The 20,643-nt window shown below is 44.0% G+C and overlaps 1 protein-coding gene across 3 annotated transcripts in view; it reads left to right on the top strand.

Annotated features, from left to right (window-relative positions):
• LOC128305239 (PDZ and LIM domain protein Zasp) overlaps positions 1-20,643 on the top strand; it is a 47,618-nt gene that overhangs the window by 14,287 nt on the left and 12,688 nt on the right. The window contains exons 4-10 of one of the 3 annotated variants that reach the window (XM_053042602.1): positions 5,870-5,976; positions 16,638-16,789; positions 16,864-17,035; positions 17,100-17,233; positions 17,315-17,406; positions 18,136-18,331; positions 20,189-20,386. In XM_053042602.1, the coding sequence (XP_052898562.1) occupies positions 5,872-5,976; positions 16,638-16,789; positions 16,864-17,035; positions 17,100-17,233; positions 17,315-17,406; positions 18,136-18,331; positions 20,189-20,386 (1,049 nt within the window). In that variant the 5' untranslated portion in view covers positions 5,870-5,871. Of the gene's footprint in view, positions 1-5,869; positions 5,977-16,637; positions 16,790-16,863; positions 17,036-17,099; positions 17,234-17,314; positions 17,407-18,135; positions 18,332-18,941; positions 19,348-20,188; positions 20,387-20,643 lie in introns of all 3 variants that reach the window. The other 2 variants (XM_053042603.1, XM_053042601.1) reach the window with 2 other exon arrangements.

Raw genomic sequence — 20,643 nt, 5'->3', positions numbered from 1 at the left:
AGAATATGGATTAATAAATTCGATGCACTAATGAGGCTGCATTATTGTACAGCTTTCATACATAGGGACCGGCACACGTTACGGGATGGAAACGCGCTGTTGATTGTTTATGAGAGTTAACTGGTGCATGGATTGGGTCTGGAATTGTGCATTTATTGGGGCGATCGTTAAAAAACAATAATGGGGATATTTTTGTGTAGCTTCAAAATAAGCCGAAGTGGTCGATTGTTAAAATAAAATGAACTAGAAATGAAAATTCTTATTGGGACAGATAATACTTCAAGCGAAAAAGCTTAAGATTTGAGGCGGCATATATCTAAAAATACAGACTAATAAATAATACTTAATAATAACGTCTAAGACATAATACAATATAGTTATCATTCTAAAGGGATTAGTAAAGGGCATCACGTTCAGAAAAATAACATAAAAGGTCTTTAACTGTCAAAATGATCATAAATTAAACCTTAGCAAATTTAAGTGTGCATGTAAAATGAAGGATTTTTATAAATCAATTTCATAAATTATAAATTAATTCATAAATTCATTCATAATTAGTTCATAAATAAATTTCTTTTTAATATTTCTTGAAGTATTCAAACTTGTTATATTTAGCATACGGAACATACCGGCTAACCTGGTACAGGCCTGCTCGCAAATTGCTTTGATTTGCCATTTGAGCAGCTGATCGAAACTTCTATTTGAAATACAATCTAACCCTCTTTTCCTACAATAGCTTGGTTTATTAATATATATAGGAAACTGACAACGCATAAGAATCTAGACGTCAAAATCCATATAAAAAAACTAGCTTGAAGTATGATCTGGCCCATTGTTCATGAATCAAGGGTTGCAGTGCATTGAATTAGTCTTGCTCACAAATTGTGCATGTCTTAATTTGTAGAGTAGATTACATCGAATTTGAAATTATAACAGCTCTTTAAATTTTGATAACTCTTCCAGAAAGCCTATTAAAAGACAGTTAAATACAGAATAATGTTGGAAGATTTCGTTAATTAGTGAGAAATTCAAAGGAAATAATTCTACTTGGAGTCTAAAGTTGTATAGAAAAAAGAGCAGAGGAAAGATGTTCTGCTCAGCAATCTTCAAAGCCATAGTAAAACAGAACGTCCAGAAGTACTTCCATCAATGGTTTAGTACTGGTCGCATCCCCAGGCGCTAACAACGGCTCACTAAATCATCACCTTTACAGGCAGAGTGGCAGCTAAATGGACGCTTGTTAACGGTCACCGGTCGTACCCGTTCCGAAACGAACACTCGCTGCAATCCAAAGTGTCAACGGAATCGTCACCGTAGACACCTTGAACCTCCATCGGAACGGTACCACCCACCGTTCGAGACACTTTCCGTATATCTTGCGCGTCTCAAGTTGCGCGAGTTCAGTGCACCCACTACGGGGTTACTTCACGGCCGTAATCTATGAGAAATCTCACGATCCCTGGCATTCGAGAAGCATTTAAAAATGTGCGATGCGCGGTACCTCCTTCCGGTGTACCGCTTCTTCCCAGTTCCGGAGTTCGCGTCGCGTCTACGCCTAACGAGTGAAGGCGCGAGTACGGCTCGATAAATGATGTTAATTTCTTCCCCAGAACATGGGTTTCATCTGCACAGAACTGGCTTGTGTACGGTGGCAAAACCAAGCGAGTGGGTTCTTGACAGTTGGCACTGTTTGTTAGCGCAGCGGAATCGGTTGCGGATCGCGCCCAGAGCGTAGGGCGCCGAGCGCTGCAGAAACAATTCTTAAATACTGGGAAATAATTGTTTCACATCCTGCGTTTGTTCGTCGTCGTTCGACCGGTTTAATCGCTTCGTTCGATCATTTGGTTTGGTACGTTGCGGGTGACCAGTAGGAGAAGGTTGGCTAACGGGTGGAAGGTTCTGTTGGTTTCTGTTTTGCTGCTCGCCATGTGATGGTTCGTTGGTAATACGATCACTTTCCATGGCGAGTGAAACGAAGAGTAAATAAAATTCTCTGCCCTATGCAATGCGACGTTCTTGAATCTGGAAGATGTGAAAAAATAGATTGTGCGAAGATTCCGTTGTTATGCAAGCATAATTCCTATTATTTAATACTATTTTTAAGTTCACCTTTTATTCAGTAACAGCAACATGATCAAAAAGCAATGATCGAAGTAAGAAAAATTAAATGAAAGATTTTGCAATTTTTATGTTAAAGAATTATATATTTTTGTCAGAAATTTAAACTGTCATTTTGTTCAGAATAATCCAGATTGCAAAAGAAAGCAGCGCCATTTTCTCTTTCCCATTACAAAAGGTACATACTGGTAAACGAAATTACCCTCGGCCCGTAATTATTTCGCTATTTACTCATCATCCCCATCAATCGTGTCCGGGTTGGAAAATCGGCGTGTGAAATACGCTTTCCATGCTGTGACAGAATAAATGCATTCCTTCTAGGAACCCCGTGAACCGTCCCATGCGTTCCCAGTGCTGCACGGTCGGTTTGCAGGTCGCGATTTGCAGCACGCAAGCGGAGCCTTGCGTTAAGTTAAGGTTTCTTCGCCCCGTCAAATCGGCCGACAACGATTTGCCGAGAGCCCCGGTGCCTGCATGCGGTGCCAAGGGAAAACCAGATCGTTCCATCTTCATTTCAAACGCTGGGCATTGAGTCGTTTAGAAAAAGGTTGTGCCCGAGCCAGTGAAATTGTGTTTCCAATTTACTTTCCGACGACACTCGCTGGCCAAAGTGTTTGTCACGCGATGAGTTATTCACTGTTGCGCGTTTCACTGTCGGGCATTTTCATTTTCATTCCCAACATTTCCAAACCAGCCACATTCGGTTCGTTGCTAATAGTTGGAAGCCCGTTACGATCGCTTTGGAATGTCTCTATATATAGGGGTAGAAATTGCACCTTCCACCGTGCTGAAGCAGAAATTTAAAAACCAAGCAAATATGCATTAAAAAGCCGTTCGCTTATCGTATGTGTTTAGTGAAAAAAATTGAGTTTACTCGTCAGCTTATTTGCATTACTTTGGCAAAAACTACCCAACAAACAGTTTACCCGGTTGAGTCACCGCAGTGGGTTTTTTTGTTGTTGTAATTCCGTCCAACCACCGCACCAACACTCTGCGTCTCACATGTAAAAACACAAGAGCAGACACATTTTTAAAATGCACTCAAACGGGCGGCTCTCACCGTGCTCGGATGTGGTCGGAAAACCGGCGCAAGGAATGTCGAGCAAGCAAAATATTTTCAATAAAGCACAGAAAGAAAAAAACAACGCAAAACAAAACACCCTGAGAGCGCACTAAATGACACCGTGCACCGGTTTTGCGTCTATGATGTCACGCAGCCGCAAAATGGTTCGTCGCCTGGAACCATCGGGGGTCCCTGGGACAAAAGCAAGCGGCTTATTGCAAATGAAATATGATTATGATCGTTTACCATTGGGAGTGTACGGTAGTGCGGGCCGGGTTGTTAATTTATCAGTAGAAAAAGGAAAGTGTTTGTACGTGCTGAAATGGGACGTGGAATGATAGCAGGGCGAGGTGATAAATACGAGTAGTGAGGCAATGTCTTGAACTGGATGATAAATCAATCACTCGAACAATGTGCATGAAAAGTTTGAGGTATGAAAATGGCCTCATTGCACGCCCCGGGTACCGTTGGGTTTCACAATGAAATAAAAAGTTGATTAACTTTATTGCTAATGGAAACTCAAAGGAGAAAGTGTTTAACTAAAACAAACTTCATTAGGTGCTATAGAAGATGACAATTTATGTTTCACTGTTTATGATGCGTTTGACAAATAAGTCTCATTAAGAGTAATGACTAAATTTTAAATTTCCTACAATTTTACCTAATTTTTCCTAAATTTACATAAATCCTACAGAAACATTTTTTTAAAAGCGAAAATTTAACAACAAAAATTAAAATATTAAACTTCATGAACTTACGTTTAGCAGCAAACAATGATTACTATTTCTTTATGATCGTGTAGAAAAAGGAGGTCCTTTGTCACAGACTTGTCACGCTAGTATGTGGAAGTTTTTTTCCAATCACTTCCCAGTGGATATTTGCATGCTTTTAGAGAAACCAAGGTTGGTGTAAAGAACCTTTAATTTGCGTGCAATAAGGAACCACTTATAGTAGACAGGAGAAACACAAAAGCGTGCATCTTTTATTCCGCAAACGCCTGTCTTCCATCGTCATTAGATCTCCATCGCGTCATCGACGAGTCTAACGCGGACAATCTTGACAAACTTTCTTCCTAGAACCACCCGCTGGGGAGACACTATTGAAAATCGCCATTAATCATGCCATCGCTAGATGATGCGCGCGCGCGCCCTTGAAGTGGCGTGTAAGAGGTTTTTAACTGCGGGAAGGAGCCCCAGATAAGGAAAAAAAGAAATCTGTTACAGCCCCGTTTCACGCAGTCAGGATGCGATGAATCGATGTAAATCGTGTGAAGTGAGTGAGGATGGAATTTGCATAGCTCGACGTCGATTTACTACGAGCCACAATTTGCCCATTACTCTCTGTCAGGTAACGCCCTTCGGTGAAGAACTTCACTTCATTGCCGTCGCGGAACCGACGTGATAGCATGTCATGGGGAAAATCGTTCAGACACTTTCCGAGGCATGGTGAAAACCGTTTAGCTGGTATCATTCGGTTGACACTCACCCCTGAAGCCTGTAGGTGTTGGAATGCACAGATACTAGAAGGCATATCTTGATTGTGGCTCGAGGACAAACAGATGAGTTATAAGTGGATGCTTCATAAAAGATGAAAACAGGACACTTTGTTCGTTAACGAAAAAAGAAATTCCTTCCCTCATCTAATCACGAAGGCGATATCTTTGAGTTTCATGTTTAATTTATTAAACATGTTTACCTGCACAGTTTAAAACCCATCGTCGTATGTGGTGTACGATAGGAAAGCGGTTAATTATATCGCTCCCAGCAGTTGCACTAACCGAGGTAAACCTCAAACACGTTTACTTTCATTCGGGTCTGCCAGTTGCCACTCGCTCATTCGCAGCCTCTCACGACAATGGCCTCATCAACGTGTCCTGACCCTGGCAACCTTCCCCACAGGGGGTTGGGTGGGATGCTGCTACGTGGGTGTGAGAGTGCCGTTTTGTCACGAACGCATCGGAAAAGCCGATCGTTCGCCCTGATGCACAGCGGCAGTGCAGTCGGCATTGATCAAAAGCCATCGAAGCCTTTGAGCTGTAATGGCGAAGCGCACGAGGCAGCGAAGCGCCGATGCACCTAGGATGATTGGGGTGAAGCAAACACGACAACAAAAAATCAAGCCAATCAGGTTCGTGTCAATGTGCACAGCACACCAACTACAAAAAAATGAAACGATCTAAACGTTATGGAGGATGCGAGATCGATGGCGAGAGTGAAAGAACGAACGGGAACGCTTTGTTACACTTTGCCCAGAAAGGGTGAATGTCGTAAAGCGTCATCATCAGCAACCACACGACCGCAAACATGATTGAGCTCAAATTGAAAAGCAAATAAATACAAATAATAACCGCTAAGAGGGTTTGCGATCGGTCTGGCTGATCGTAAACTCCAAACAATCACGACAAGGCTCACGAGGAAAAGCGGACTCCCTTCCCATACACTGAATCTCTTCTCCCGTTGTCAAGAGGGCGTACGATCACGCTTCCGGGGGCATCAGAAGTTCCGGAAAGAGTACACCAACCCTCAAGGCAAACGGACGCACTATGGAATTGATACATCTCCAGCAAAGCGAGAATCAATGTTTGTGTGTTATTCTACCCTGTTTGTGTTCTCGTACAACTCAATTGCAATTGTATCGATGAATAATGTATCTTTTACGATTTTTTTTTGTATTTCGTTTTCGTTCCAGATATGGCCAATCTCATGACAGTTCGTCTGCAGCGTGGCGATGGTCAGGCCTGGGGCTTCCGTCTGCAGGGTGGCAAGGACTTTTCCGCCCCCTTGGTACTACAGCGAGTAAGTATGGATTTTAAAATGCAACATAAGGTTATCCGTTTTGGACATTGTGAACATGCAATATTGTATTTCTGAAACTGGAGTACACAGAAACGTCAAACCCTTTTAAGATTATGGGTAAGTTAGGGAGATGTAGAGAGTGGTGACTTTAAAAAAAACTGTTTTTTGTTGAAGCAACAGGTATTTAGAATAGCTGGATCCTATACATCGAAGTTATATCGAACTTATATAGGAGTTCCCAAGAAGTCATCTCAAAGCCATGCAAAAACTTTCAAACTCAATGTTTTGTACCGCGATTGTCTGACGGGGTACGGGGATCCTACGTTGTGATATATTTTTAATTAACGATGTAAATCTGCTTTTTAGTTTGGGCGGCGTGTGCCTACGTCCATTTATTACGACGACTACAGAACGACTGACTGACACACCAGTCTAAAGTGTCAAATTGACATTATCCCAAAAATCTAACTCTCGCTTCTTGCATGCAATTGAAAACCTAATACTTAATGATAACAATGATGCGATTTTCCCTTTCGCGAATAAAGTTTTGACAAATCTGATGATATTGAATGTTGCAGAGAACTTTAAATCGGTTGATTTAAAATATTCCATATATTCTTGACAAAGTTTTCAGATAATATGTCAAATTTTTTGGATTTTATGTTTGTTTCATTTAATTTATATGAGTAAATATAAAATAGAATCAAAATTTATATGACTCTTTTCCTACCCTTTTGGGTGATTTTCTCCTCTTAAGGAAAGTTTGAATATCTCTTTGAAGTTTGAAGAATAAATTCAATTTTCAAACATTTCAGTGGGTTAAAGTTTTAACAAATCTGATGATAGAATGTTGCAGCGATCTTTAAATCGGTTGATTTAAAATTTTTGTCATATATTCTTGACAAAATTCCAGTTAGTATATCTATTTTTTTGGTTTTTATGTTTGTTTCATTTAATTTATATGAGTAAACATTCAATAGACTCAAACTTATATGACTCTTTTCCTACACTTTTGGGTGATTTTCTCCTCTTAATAAAAGTTTTAATATCTCAAGAATAAATTCAATATTTAAACATTCCAGAGGGTTTGAGCATATGATCTAAGCACGTTGATATTTGTATGATGATTACATCAACGTACCGCAAACTCGTTCCACCGGCTTTCGTTCGCTTCCTTTCGCGTGCTTGTTTGCATAGTGCCTAATTGTTCATCATCTAATCTGACATCGCCTACTCGCGATCGTTCGATTACGCTAAGTGCAAAGAGTTGCATTGGCTGCACGCGCACCCTGAGTACACCCAGTCCCTCCGCTTTGTTCTTGTGCCCTAGCAAGCCCCTTGGTGTGCCACAGCAAGACCGATCAGCCCCGAGACCCTAAACCGATCTCCAATTATACTATTTTATCACGGTCTCAACAATGTGGCAATTTTTCAATAAATTACCCTTAAAACACTCTCTCGTTTGGCACACCCAAACACCCGGTGGGGAGTGTATTCGTGAAGGAAGGTTACGTTTTGATGGTTTGTTACACGGCAGGCGTGGGTAAAAGGCGCCACTGCACCGGCACCTGGTTAAGTGTTAACCTAGTTTGCCACGTTTTCCTGATCAAATTTCATCGTCCATGGGATCTGAGTGGAACTGGAAAATGAGCAAATATCCTCAGCACGAGTTGCATAAAACGTACCAACTGCATTTAGTCCTGTGCCGGATCGGGGGCAAGTCTGGCGACAGTGGGCTTGAAGAGCTTGGCTCACTTACAGGATTGATCTGGACGGGGAAATTAATTATCGACAGTGATAAATGCCACCAAAAGGTGGGTTTATGTGGCAGAAAGCGTGTAAAAATTAACCCTTCCACTGCCGGGTGCCGACCACTCCCCGTGTCACACCAAATGTGGCCCCGTCTAGGTTTAATCCGATCCAATTCATACGTTTCGCCGGGAATGTGGAGCGAGTGGAGTCGAGATCGAGATATATGATCATTACAGTATTTACGAGATCGTTGCAATGGTGATTCGAAATGGGACATAAATTTAGGGGTTTTTTTTTGTAATGTGTGCCACAGGCGGCCATCGGAAATTAGATCTCGCTTCTAATGCGCAAAATTATGTTCTACAACTGCCCGATCTAGCACGATCGTACGCGAACGGTGCAAAACCATAGCTCCGGGGAGATGCAGAAAAGATTCACGCCACGCCACGGCGGGCACGATTCTGTCGACAGTCGATTTATTTAACGCTTAATTATGATGGATTCAAATGAACCGTGCGATTGGCCGATTTTCCGTTTGGCAAAGGCATCGGAAAGCGATCCTTTCGACTGCACCTTGATCTTTCAACGGGCCCGACTGTCTGCGCGACTGTTGCACTAATGGCCATATATAATGTATGCAAATCTTTCTCACACGAGCACGGGGGGCTTATGCGTCATCACGCGCGATTCGTGATCAGATGTTCGGGAAGGGTTTTGGGATGTTGAGCTTTTTTTCCACTCTTTACTTCATCCCATGATGACCAATTGGTTCGTCAAACCGTTCCGGGATGCACGTGCTGTTGCGAAAAAGGCATAACGTTCGACAGTTGGGCAATCAGTGTCGTTGGGTGGTGAGTAAGCCTTGCCGGTTGTTCGGATCGAATGATCAGCATCGCTGGTAACAGGTAAAAGCTGATGAATAATGACGATCGGCGGAATGTGTTAAGAAACAGTGAGCTCTTGAGCTCTTGACGAAAGCATGATTCGATTGTCGTGTTTGTTATTTCCGGCAGCTGTTAGGGGAGGTTGTAGCAATACGCTTAAGTGATTACTGTGGTGAAGGCTATGGTTGAATTAAAAGCCACCCAAGAGACTTCATGAGATGCTTTGGAGGGGAGAACTTTGCAAAGAGCAACAGTATTTCTTTCTGCGATTTTCAACACTTTTAATATCAATAAACTTAATATAAAAAATAATGTTGAATAAGTTGTTTAATTTCACTTGCCAATTGCCTTCAACGACAAAGACAAAGTTGTTGACTGAAAATGATGGAAAGTATTAATCAACTATGCTTTCCAGAAACTAACTACCGTATTTTAGCGTGTATAACGACCCCCTTTTAAGCCAAAAAATGACCAAAGTCCAATTAAGGGGGTCGTTATACAAGGGTAGTAACTTTTCCGTGCTAGCTTTATGGATTAAAGGGTGGTTTTGTTTAAATAAAATGATAGGATGAATCTGTGGTTTAAAAACTGTTTGGAACAAGAGACCTGGAACTCTTATGAAAAATCAGCAATGGTAGTACTGAATACATTTAGAGGTCCTCCACCAGCAGAAGTCAAACAAATTATTGCTCAAGCAAAACGTTTTTGGAAGTCATTCCTTGAGGTCTAACCAGTCAGCTGCAACCACAACTGTTTAAGGGGATGTGAATAAAAGGGGTTGATTCGAATCGGACTCCTTCAGGAAGAATAAGAAAAAACCCACTATTCCAGCGATCTGACAATGAGTCATTACTGCATAGTCAAGAGTCAGCGTAGCGATTGTGGTCAAATCGTCACAAAAATGCGAAATCAGTGGCAATCTTGATGGGACTGAGGATCATGCAATTTATTAAGATAGTGATGACGGGGATAATGACAATGAAAATGTGTTTGAAGACACCAGTGAGAACGACATGAAAGAGTGTTATTAATTGTACATGTAACAATAAAATTGTTCCATTTGTTTAAAAAAAAGAAATTAAATCTTTTTTTCCACAAAGTCAGTAAGGATAATTCATCTATGGGGTCGATATACATTTTGTCTTCAAATGCTCTTTTATAACCCTTATTGAAGTACGAATCACTGTAGTTCAATAAAGGCATGGATATTACGCTGTACTGTAAGATCATGATCCTCTGGGCATTCCTCTGTCAACCTACCTGATCGACCGATAATAATTGATCGTAACCATCGTGCAAGCCATGTCGCACTATTGCTACGCATTTGTAACAATAAACCCATAAAATGCCCACAAAGTGAGGTTATCAATAAAACAATCAACGATCATGCCCGTCTCGTGCCAGGTAAGGCACCGGTTCCGACGCCCTCCGGCTGGTGCAGATAGACCGGGCCCGTGCCCTTGAACCCTCAGGCCAACCTTGCACCGGCAAACAAACTCGCACTCTCGCACTCCCATACGCTGCCCCCGGATGTCGTCGATCCCCGGATGGCTGCAATGCACATTCTGCAGGGTTGGAAAAGAAAACAAAAACACGGCACATTCTTCGGGGGCCGGTTGTTCCTAGCACAGCGCGACGTCTGCGTGGTGAGTTTACGCTCGACCGATTCCCATGCCGATTCCCTTGGGAAGCAAGATAAAGGCCCCGTCATTCGCCAAACCAACGTCGTGCGAGCGAACGGAAGATTCAATTTCAATCATAATCTCGGCACACGGCGGCATCTTGAAAGGCGCGGCGCAACGCTGTTTAGATTGTTTGCAGCGCATCAAGAAAACATTCTTCATTTCTCCTTGTGGAAAAAAAGATCGCGATACCTTAACGGGTAGACGCATCTACGGGCAGTGTCGGGCAGGTTCTCGATTGGGTGGAAAAAGAATTTTCCCATCCGGAGCTGTGCGGTGTCCACGATGCACTAGTTCTATTAATTTTGTGTTAATCATTGCAAAAACCTTCTCCTTCGCGCTTGTAACTCAATGTTCCGATGGCATCGCTTGGCCTTCCATGGAAGGTGTATGAATAGTACGATTAATAAACTCCCCATACCGAAAGGACAAACGGCAACAGGCAACATAAAACCATCCCGGGCGGGCCCGGTCATAAATAATATCCATCCCGGACAGGTCTTAAGTGATGTCATTTTTTTTTTGCTTTTCCTACCCATTTGGCCGTCGGGGGGGAAACCGTCGTCATCATTTTGCGGACGGAAGCGGAAATGGGTATTGGCGTAAGCGAAACACGGGGATCGATTTATATTTGTCAACGGAACGGACGGTGAAACAAAGCCTGTCAGGCAGACGGGACGGAACAGGTAGACGAACCTGTCACCGTAAGGGATTTATGTTGCAAAAATTTAATCCGTCTAGCCGGATCGGCTGTCGATACACTTTAAAAGGGTTCCGCTTGATAAATGGTTTAGAGCTGTATGATGCTTAAAACATTTTTAATGTTTTTAAACTTTTGCAATGTTTTATTTTTCAAGATAAAAGCGAAAGTTCATCTAATACTCCACTTCTGTATTGTGTGAAGTATTTGGACAATGTATCAATAGAGAATTCCTCGGACAAAGATGATCTGTTCGGCCTACCGTTATCGAAGACCGATCACCGATCACCTATATGGTCCCCTTGTCATCGTTATCAGATAAGAAACCTCAAAGTCAGAAACGGCTGTCTGGGTAAAGTCTGCGGTAAGCAGTGATGGGCAAAAACTGAGCAAACAATCGGCCGTGCCCACCGAAACCCCTTGCTATCTGCCATCGGCTGTCAGTAATAATCGCAACACCAGTTTTACCTACATCACCGACATCCGAGGGCGCATTGGGTCGCCGGCAGTTGGGAATGAGGTGCATTCGAAACGTGGGCCGAAACTCGTGGAATTGCCCACTTGTTTTACTATCGACGGCGGTGGTCCTGAAATATGTTCCCTTTTCCCGTGCATGTCCTGCACCCAGTGGCCCGAAATCTCGAACCGGAAACGGTGTGGACCGGGCCGCAGACGGGTGATCGTTTTGCCGACCGATCATAAAAATGTTTCATTCAACCGAATGCGAATGGTTGTAAAATGGTGAAGTGCACTGAAACAAAATAAAAACCGGGCACGTTTTTGTGCGTGTGTGCGTGCTGATTGCTAAAGGGACAATAAAAGGCATGTCTGCAGTTGATTACAGGTACATCATTTTGGCTGCATTCGGGTGGGATGGTTAAGGCGTATTGCATGCGATCTTTTACTGCTGATGAGCAGATGTTGAAATTATTTCCAGTTTGAAGTAAGTTGTTTTAATTGACTTCAAGTGCAATTGGATTTTAAATGATTTAAATGTTTTTTAAAAGAGTTACAACTATATAATGTCTGCACTTTTCTTGAACGATCGCATAAAACGCATTTCCCCTTATGGGCATTTCCCGGTGGCACGATCGGATGACTCATCCTAAAACTCCATGCTTTTCGTGGAAGCTTTTGCTGCCGCTGACCAACCGCAAGCATACGTCATTATTATCTGTAACTCATAATCCCCTTGTCATTTCACCGTTTATGCTTTTTCCGTTGCATTTTATCTTCCACCGAATACCTTCCCGTAGGGCGTCAGGTCTCGCCGACCGGTGAAAAAAAAAGAAGGCCCCAAGGAAAGTGTGAACAACAAACCACTTGAATAAAAAAGAGGGATAGGGAGAATTAAAAAAAAAACAACAAACGCTCTCAATGATAAAGTGATCGAGGTTGAAGAAGAGAAGAAAAAACATCCACCAATACATAAAATCCTCCTCAACCGCCGCAGGAATGCAGCATGATTCATTGATCGAATTCCTTTTCCGGAGCTCGCGCTGGTGTGTGACGATGGTTCTCCCTTGCGTTACGTTTTCTTCCGTGCGCGTTCGTAAGCCATTCGAAGGGACAATAAATTCCAGCGTTACGAACAGGGAGAATAGGGACAGCCGACAGTTCTGTCGCTTCCCTTCCAGGACAATGCACACACTCCGTCTTTCCGATGTAAGAGATTCGCTTGTGGTGGCTTTTCAAAAATAACTGAAATTAGGCAAGCATTTAAAGCGCGCCTCGTTCGGATTGCTATCCATTTGGTTGATCAATTCTTTCGCGCGAAAGCAAACAAATGATCGCGAGATCGCGCCATCAGGGACGCGAAGGTATTCGGCACGCATTCACGGCGCAACACAACCGTCCTCCGGCTGCTTACGTGAATTACGTGAAGCGTAATTGTAAACAAAATTACATAAATTAGTGGCCACCCGCTCGGTCGCACTCGAAAAATACTTATCGTTCGCTCATAATCGCATCATTGCGACCCAATCGCAGCCGCGTGTGTTTTTGCGAAAGGCAAATGCTTCAGCGCGGTTTTTGGTCGGTTTGGCAAAACATGTCCCCTGTGTGTGGCTCGCACCGCAAACACTCTCACCAAGGTAAACGGGTATCGGGCAGCTTTATTTGCACATAAATTAAAACTTTTATGCCCATCTACGCTTACCCACCCAAGGCGCGGTGCGCGAAACTTGGTCCGCAGCGATGGCTTCGTTTTGCTTCTTTCCTTTTCCTGCACCGATAAAGCTCGTGGGAATCTATTGCAATGGGACGGAAATGGTACAAAACGATGACATGGGTGGTTGTTGTGATCGAAAATGGCGTAAAGTTCACATGCATGGGGAATAGAGCTAGCTCCATGAGAAGTATGATCGGGACGACGAAAAAATCATTCCCGTTCAATGTTAATTAATAAGCGTACTATACCTGAAAGCATAAAAATACAGTGCGGAAAAGAAGGGTAAGGACACTCCGTTTCGCACAATGATGATTATTGATTATTGCATCGATATCTTTGATCAATTGTTTTGTTTTAAAAAATGAATTCAAAAGCAGTCATGCTTTAAAAGCAACAAATTAATATTAAACTGTGTTTCATATTAAAATATTCCTATGACCAATATGTACTTCAGACCTTCATTCCATCACGAATTTGTGCAATGTTTTATTATATTTATGTTTTTCTATTTATTTGTGTAGTTTTTCGGGCACAAAACTAATTCTGCTGTTCTGCCCCAAAAACCCATAAAATGTAAATAAGCGGAATTGAAGCTAAATATTTGGAGTAATTTTGATCAACTTCATGCCTTGAAGACTTCAACAAATATTGCTAAATAACGTAAGCGTTCTTCGGTAATTTATAATTCTTAATTTAATTTGAGGAATGAATCAATGCTATTGCCCTTTAATCAACAAACTGTATCACAAAATCACAACTGATACAGAGTGAAACTATTACTACAACTAGAAAATCAATACAATTCTTTGGTGGAGATACGTGGTAGAAATAGAAATCTTGGTTGGAACTCTTATTTTTATAATGTACTTAAATACATTTTTTATGGGCGTACACTACAAACCACTATATCTCTTAAACAAAATGAGGTGTCTACAACTGATACTTCAAATTAATAATTTGACCAGATAATTCGTTGCAATATTTCAAAAATACAACACATACGCTATTGGAGTAGGCTGTGATAGAAAATTCTACTAAACATTTCCACCATTGTTTTAATTTCTCGAACGAACTTACAAATGGCGCCATTCTTACTAGGTCAAGCTGTACTTTGAATCGCCCGGTTTATCCACCCACAAAAAAAAACTTCCGTACGAGCTTAACTAAATCGCCAATAAACTCTCAGCTCAAACACCGTACTAAGCTATCGCTTTCGAACCACTCCACCACACACAACAAAAGAAAGCCCTAATCAGACCCAGCACAATGAAATGCGGTGTTGCGGTTGCGGTGAGAATTTCCGGTTACGGTTGTCAATGCATCGTGCAGAACCGATGTGCACGATGCATTTTTTCCATTATGATGCCACGCGTGTGTTTTATTTGGCGTGTTTATTATGAGCGGGCTGGAACTAGTTCTATCTAGCGCTACTCCTCAGCAAACGCCAGCAATCGCTTGGGAGTTTTGCGATACGGCGTTGGAATAGCAGCAACAGCAGCAGCAGCAAAAAAGTTGCTCCCTCACTATCGGGCAGAGAAAAGGCAATAATTTATGACCTAGAATAAAACAGTGCTGTATAAATATGGGCACCCATACGGGGAGTATCCGTGTTTGAATGGGTGACTTGAACGCGATGGACAAAACGAACTAGAATAGCGTACAAAAAAACAACAACAACGGGCGCAGATAAACGCACATAAGCGAACCCGTTTTTACTGAAGATATGCTAGTTCAAAGTTCTCATAAAAACCAGCCCGGAATCGCGGTAAGGCCACCGGCGGCCGATTCAATTTGGTCGTGAGCGTCAAGTCGGGCTTTCCTATCCTGGAAGGGTGGACGACAGCAGGATACAACAATTCAACCCGGGCAAGAATCAATAGGTTGAAATCAGCAGAAGAAAATGAATCATAAATCAAGCGTCTAAATAAGTTTATTTTTTCTTGCTCGCGGTTTTGCGAATTCTCTAGCCGCACAAGAGTTACTGACAGGTTTGTATCGATGGAACGGAATGGCAAAAAACCCTTTTCACGCTGATTGTGTGCGCCGTAGAACTTACGAACCCCGATCGACAATCCTTTCCGCTGATGAGCGTATTTCTATTAATCATGCATACCGGTTAAACGCACCACACAGGATGGCAAATCACTCTTCAACGCAACCCAAATTGCCGCATGCACGCTACCTGCATGTTTTGGGAGTGCTTGGTGACAAGTCACGCCATTGCAGCAGTAGCAGCACCGATAAAGACAAACCCACAAGACTGCAACTGCGTCAGCGTTACCCAACGTAAGGGTGACTCACGATGACTTCGGATGGCCTATCGATTGGGCCAAAGAGATTTCGTTTGACTAATGGATCATAAACCGACATGTACGCTGATTGGCCTGGCCGGTCACTTTGTTGCATGTTCGGTGGGTCCGTTTCTTTTTTTGTAAAAGGGAAACATTTGCACCACGACGAAGGCAATTTCGACGTCACTCACGATAACCCGCAGACTGCCCAACGAAACGGAGAGTGGTTTTGCAATACGATTCCCTTTCTGTATCGAGTCTCGTGACGTGACGGTGGGAGGTTTTACGTCGGGGTTTTGTACCGTAAAGGGCCTGTTGTCAATTGCCCTTTTGATTGATTTATAATTGTTTGAGCACTCACGGGGATGCTGGAGCGCGTACAGCGTAAGGGTGTGTCGCTTGATGTGTAAGTGAAATGAGCTGTATCTGCATGGGAACAAGGGAAAGGACAGCTGTCGCGTACTGCAAAGAGGTGTTGCTGTAAGCAACGAGCCAAACATTCCACATGTCACATGGCTTCGGTGTAAGACAAGCCTGTAAGACTGTGAGCAACACGCATTCTTACCCAAATGGATCTCACTTTACCGAAGTGAATGTGGTCGAATTCTTGAGCCACCTGATCGTTATCAGTTCTAGATGAACAAACAGTATGACAAAAGCAAGCAAAACGGATAGATTGATGTGATGTGGTGTTTAATCACCACACCGCGAACCCAATCTGCCCCAATCGCTCCATATGAAGGTAATGACGGCCGTGCAGGAAATCATATTGCACGAGCGACACTAATTGCTTCATTAGCCAGGAATGCGCAAACAGTCACTATCACCGCCACCGTATGCTCATGCGAGTGCTGCGTTTAATTATGGCGCCCGATTCGGTGGTGGTGTTGGTTGGTGATCACCTTGCAACAGACAACAAAGAAGAGCCCACAAGGAACGCAATGTTTGTACACGCCTTCTCATGGCTCATGACTCACTGCCATCTGGGCCACTGGGCGAGGGCAGGTGGTGCAGGAACAACAACATCACCACCGTCGATGACATTGAAATGCATGCACGGTCCGTACTACGGATGAACTATTTTAAGGACAACAAGCGACAACGGTCGCCAACAGCTGGTACGCTACACGTACGCTGACATTGGTTTATTTTTGCGATCCCGATCGCGTCCGTCGTTCACAGGTTAACGGTGGCAGCGTTGCCGACCAGGCCGGTCTGATGGCTGGCGATGCGCTGATCAAGGTCAACGGAACGGAAGTCTTCAACATGCGCCACAAGGAGGCCCAGGACGTTATCGTGGCCGCTGGAAACTCGTTCGAGCTGGCAGTATCAAGGTATGGCGTGATCGAGCATTTTCAGCTCTCCAACTCGCTGGGTGCTGATCGATGTTGATGATTTCCATTTACAGAGGAGGCGCAACCTGGAGGCCATCTGTTACACCGACTGGTTCGCTCCCGTCTCCATCGCCGTCTCTGCCCGGCAACATCACACCGGTCACTAGAACCTCACTCGCTGCGACGCCTCAGGAGATGAAGCCCATCGGCAGCGGTCACAATACTGCCGCCAAACCGTTTGGAGCGGTAAGTCCCAACGGTCATAAGGGGTGTTTTTGCTTATCAACTAACCACTGGCCATTTGTTGCAGGTGAACGGAAACGATGGACAGATCAAGAGCATTGTAAACAACCAATATAACACCCCGGTTGGTATGTACAGCGATGAAACCATCGCCGAAACGCTGTCCTCGCAGGCGGAGGTCCTCGCCGGAGGAGTCCTCGGGTAGGTTACAGGGTGTTTCTCAAGGAATTATCGCAATTCTTCTAATTCCAACCTAATTCTTCGAAATATGATTACTTTTAGTGTAAACTTCAAGAAGAACGAGCGTGTATACTCGCCGGCCAACTCCGAGGTGTACAAGATGCTGCACGAGCAAGGAGATGACCCCGAACCAGGTAACATTTCGCCACAAGGGTGACGGTTCGAATCCATGCGCAGATTGTGAATCTTGCATGGTTCCATTCTATTCTACTGATACCCGTACGGTGACGGACACGATGCTGGACACAGTTAGGGAGTCGAAATGATGCAGCAGTACCTTGGGACATTTCAGTACCGCTCAACACAAAAATAGTCACACAGCTTATTTAATCTTTTTGTTGATGTTTACGATGAAACAGAATCAGTTTGATTCGCAGACGCTTGTAATTAACATCGATCGCATTACATCGCATTTAAACTCAAGACCATTTTCATGGACGATGGACCTCGACTTGTAACAGTGATGTTCCTTTTTGGCATGTCTAACATTTATCTTCAACTTGTCCCAATATTAATTATTAGATTTATTACAGATTGCTTAGTGTACTAATCTGCCAAATAATCAAATTTGTTATCAGATTTGCTTCTCTTTATGAATTGGTGGTGGAAATTCCAACATTTCTTCAATTATGAACAAAGTTCTTTTCATACCTAACAAGGCACTCAACCTGTGAGAGCTCTGCAGTTAAACGCCTAAAAGTATGCAATTGCAACACATTTTTATTTCGTTCACAACCTGCCGCTGCTAACAATTAACTTTCGCTTGAATTGAGTTCCTGTTTCATCCTTTCTAACGAAAACGACCCTCACTCACAACAAACTCACTGACAATACCGCAACAAAACTATTTTCAACAACTCCAGCACAACAACAGCAGCAACAGCAGCAGCAGCAACAACCGCAACTACCACTATCGCCACACCACCTCAGCAACAGTGGCAGCGGCACAAACACTGTTACACGCCACGTTAGCGCTCCCGTCGATCGTCCGGTGGCTCCGGCTAGCAATGGACTTCCGCCGGGTCAAAACATTTGCGCTTCCTGCGAGCGCTTGATTGTGTAAGTCAACCTCAACTCCTCCTCCTCCTTTCGGCCATGGCTGTGTGCGAACGAGATCGAAACCGAATGAGCGGAGCATGCGATATGGGAAAGGAGATTTCCCAATTTCCTCGCTGTTTTTCTTCCACCCGCCAAGGATGTGGGTGGGTGGGTTGAAGGAAGATGGCAGCGTCTAACAACACCAGATTCAGACGTACACGCACACATGCACGCACCACCCCAAAAAAAGAGAGCACCGTGTCTAGTCGGGAAAATAGAACTTTTCACCTATCTTCCTTTTGTAACTAATAGCCGTTTGTTCGCCACGTTCCACCTCTAATCAGCATCGAATTTCTTATCTTCTTTCTCTTGATCCCACCCATATTGCCCACACGCCCGTCTTGTGGTTGTTTTGTCCCTTTATTGCAATCCATGAATGCTGTAAATACTGCTGCACGGCGCGAACTAAACTACCACCGACTGACGTGCTCCCGATTCCCTTGGACCTGATCTCCATGTTCTGGACGTTGACTTAACTCCGACTTACTGGGGGTGGGGAATTGTGGTAATCGTGACGAATGTGCGCCTTCTCGTCCAACACCTCTTCTGCGAACCCTTTGCCATCAAGCAGACAGTGTTTACTCTAACAATTTCCATTACTCGGTCAATAAACTCGAATCAGCTTCATCGCATTTCTACGCCACGCAAAGCCACGCCATCGGTGGTTATGCTACGGCCGGACGGTTGCCGGTCGGTTCGCTGACCGGTGGCCGTCCCCGGGGCCCATCGCCCCTGCCGCCGCACATGCAGGGCCAGGTTCCCCGTCCGCCCATGCCGCAACCACCGATGATGCAGCCCCAGCCGCAACGTCCAGCGCCACAGCCGGCCGCACCGATCCAGGCGCCGCTCAAGGTTGCGTTCCCGCCCCAACAGCAGCAAGCTCCGGCTCCCGCACCGGCTCCGGCACCAACATCGGCCTTCCGCCCCGCACCGAATACCGCCCCGAGGTCCGGTATACCGCCGAAGGTTCACAACGAGTAAGGATGCACACAGTGTTTACACGACCGGATGGAAGGATCTGGATGGGTCTCACCCGATCGTGTCGTGTAATTTCTCCAAAATATGCTTTTTTTTTATCTGCTGCGCTTTCCCAACCCACGTCGTTTTTCCTTTCTCTGAACGTTTACCGAACTCCAGCGAATTCCTCACACCCCCCCCATTCGTCCATTTTCCAGCCCCAGGCGAGGAGTTCCACTAGCCATTTGACTGTGTGTGTGTGCGTGTGCCAATGTGTGTGTATTGAGTTCCTTTTCGAGTGGTAGTTCAAAGGGTGTACGCATGCCATATTTTCCATTTGAAAACTGTACCTAAACGCTGTCGGGATTCGATCTCTGTAGCGACGAATGAAGTTCCTTGGCAGATGATCATATCTCATCTGTTTTGCTCTTACAACATTGACGTAAGCCCGTTGTTTCATTATTAATTGTATTTCTTTTCTTTTTTTTCTGTTTGTTTTCCAACTGAATTGCTTTCGTGTGTTACGGTTTGCCGTTTTTTTTTCTTGGTTTTCTTTTCTTGTTTGTTTGTTATGTTTCCGTGTTGGCGGTCGGTTCATCCTGGACCGTCGTATCACCGACAAAACGCATAAAACGAAACGTCAACACGCTCCCAACATGTCACCATTTGTTGCGACATAATTTGTAAAACAAACAAACAAAAAAACAACACCCAACACCATCCATCCACAAAACCACTACCGTTTGGAAAACCTTGCCCCTCCCCATCGGTGGGCACGTTTCATCAACAACAACACGCACGCCATCCCTACAACACAACTTGAACGCACCAACCGAACCCGGGCGCGGACTCGGCGTGCAGTGGCGTGTTTGTGCGCATCAAGGACAAGAACCTGCACGCCGACTGCTTCAAGTGTGCCACCTGCGGCACGTCCCTGAAGAACCAGGGCTATTTCAATCTGAACGACAAGCTGTACTGCGACATCCATGCGCGCCTGGCGGCACTCAACAGTCCGCCGCCCGGCACCAACGGTATGGTGCCGGTTACTGTCACGAAACCGTACGTATTCGGCACCCGGCAGCAGATCGTACTTAAACCAGACGCTTTTCTTTCTTTTTTCTCTTTCTTTTATTTCCTCTCTCTTTCTCTCTGTCTGTTTTATTCTTTCTGCTCCTTGTCTATGCTTTCTTTATGACTCCAAATGTATTTTTTGTTATATTTCTACCTCAAAATTTTATCTTTCAACTACTTGTCAAATATTGTACTTCATTTCGCAATGCTTACTATTTTTGCCACGCTTTTTTCCTTCTTTTCCT

The sequence above is a fragment of the Anopheles moucheti genome, chromosome 3 (assembly GCF_943734755.1).
Source record: "Anopheles moucheti chromosome 3, idAnoMoucSN_F20_07, whole genome shotgun sequence".
Taxonomy (NCBI): Eukaryota; Metazoa; Arthropoda; class Insecta; order Diptera; family Culicidae; genus Anopheles; species Anopheles moucheti.
This window is presented reverse-complemented; position numbering and strand designations above follow the sequence as displayed.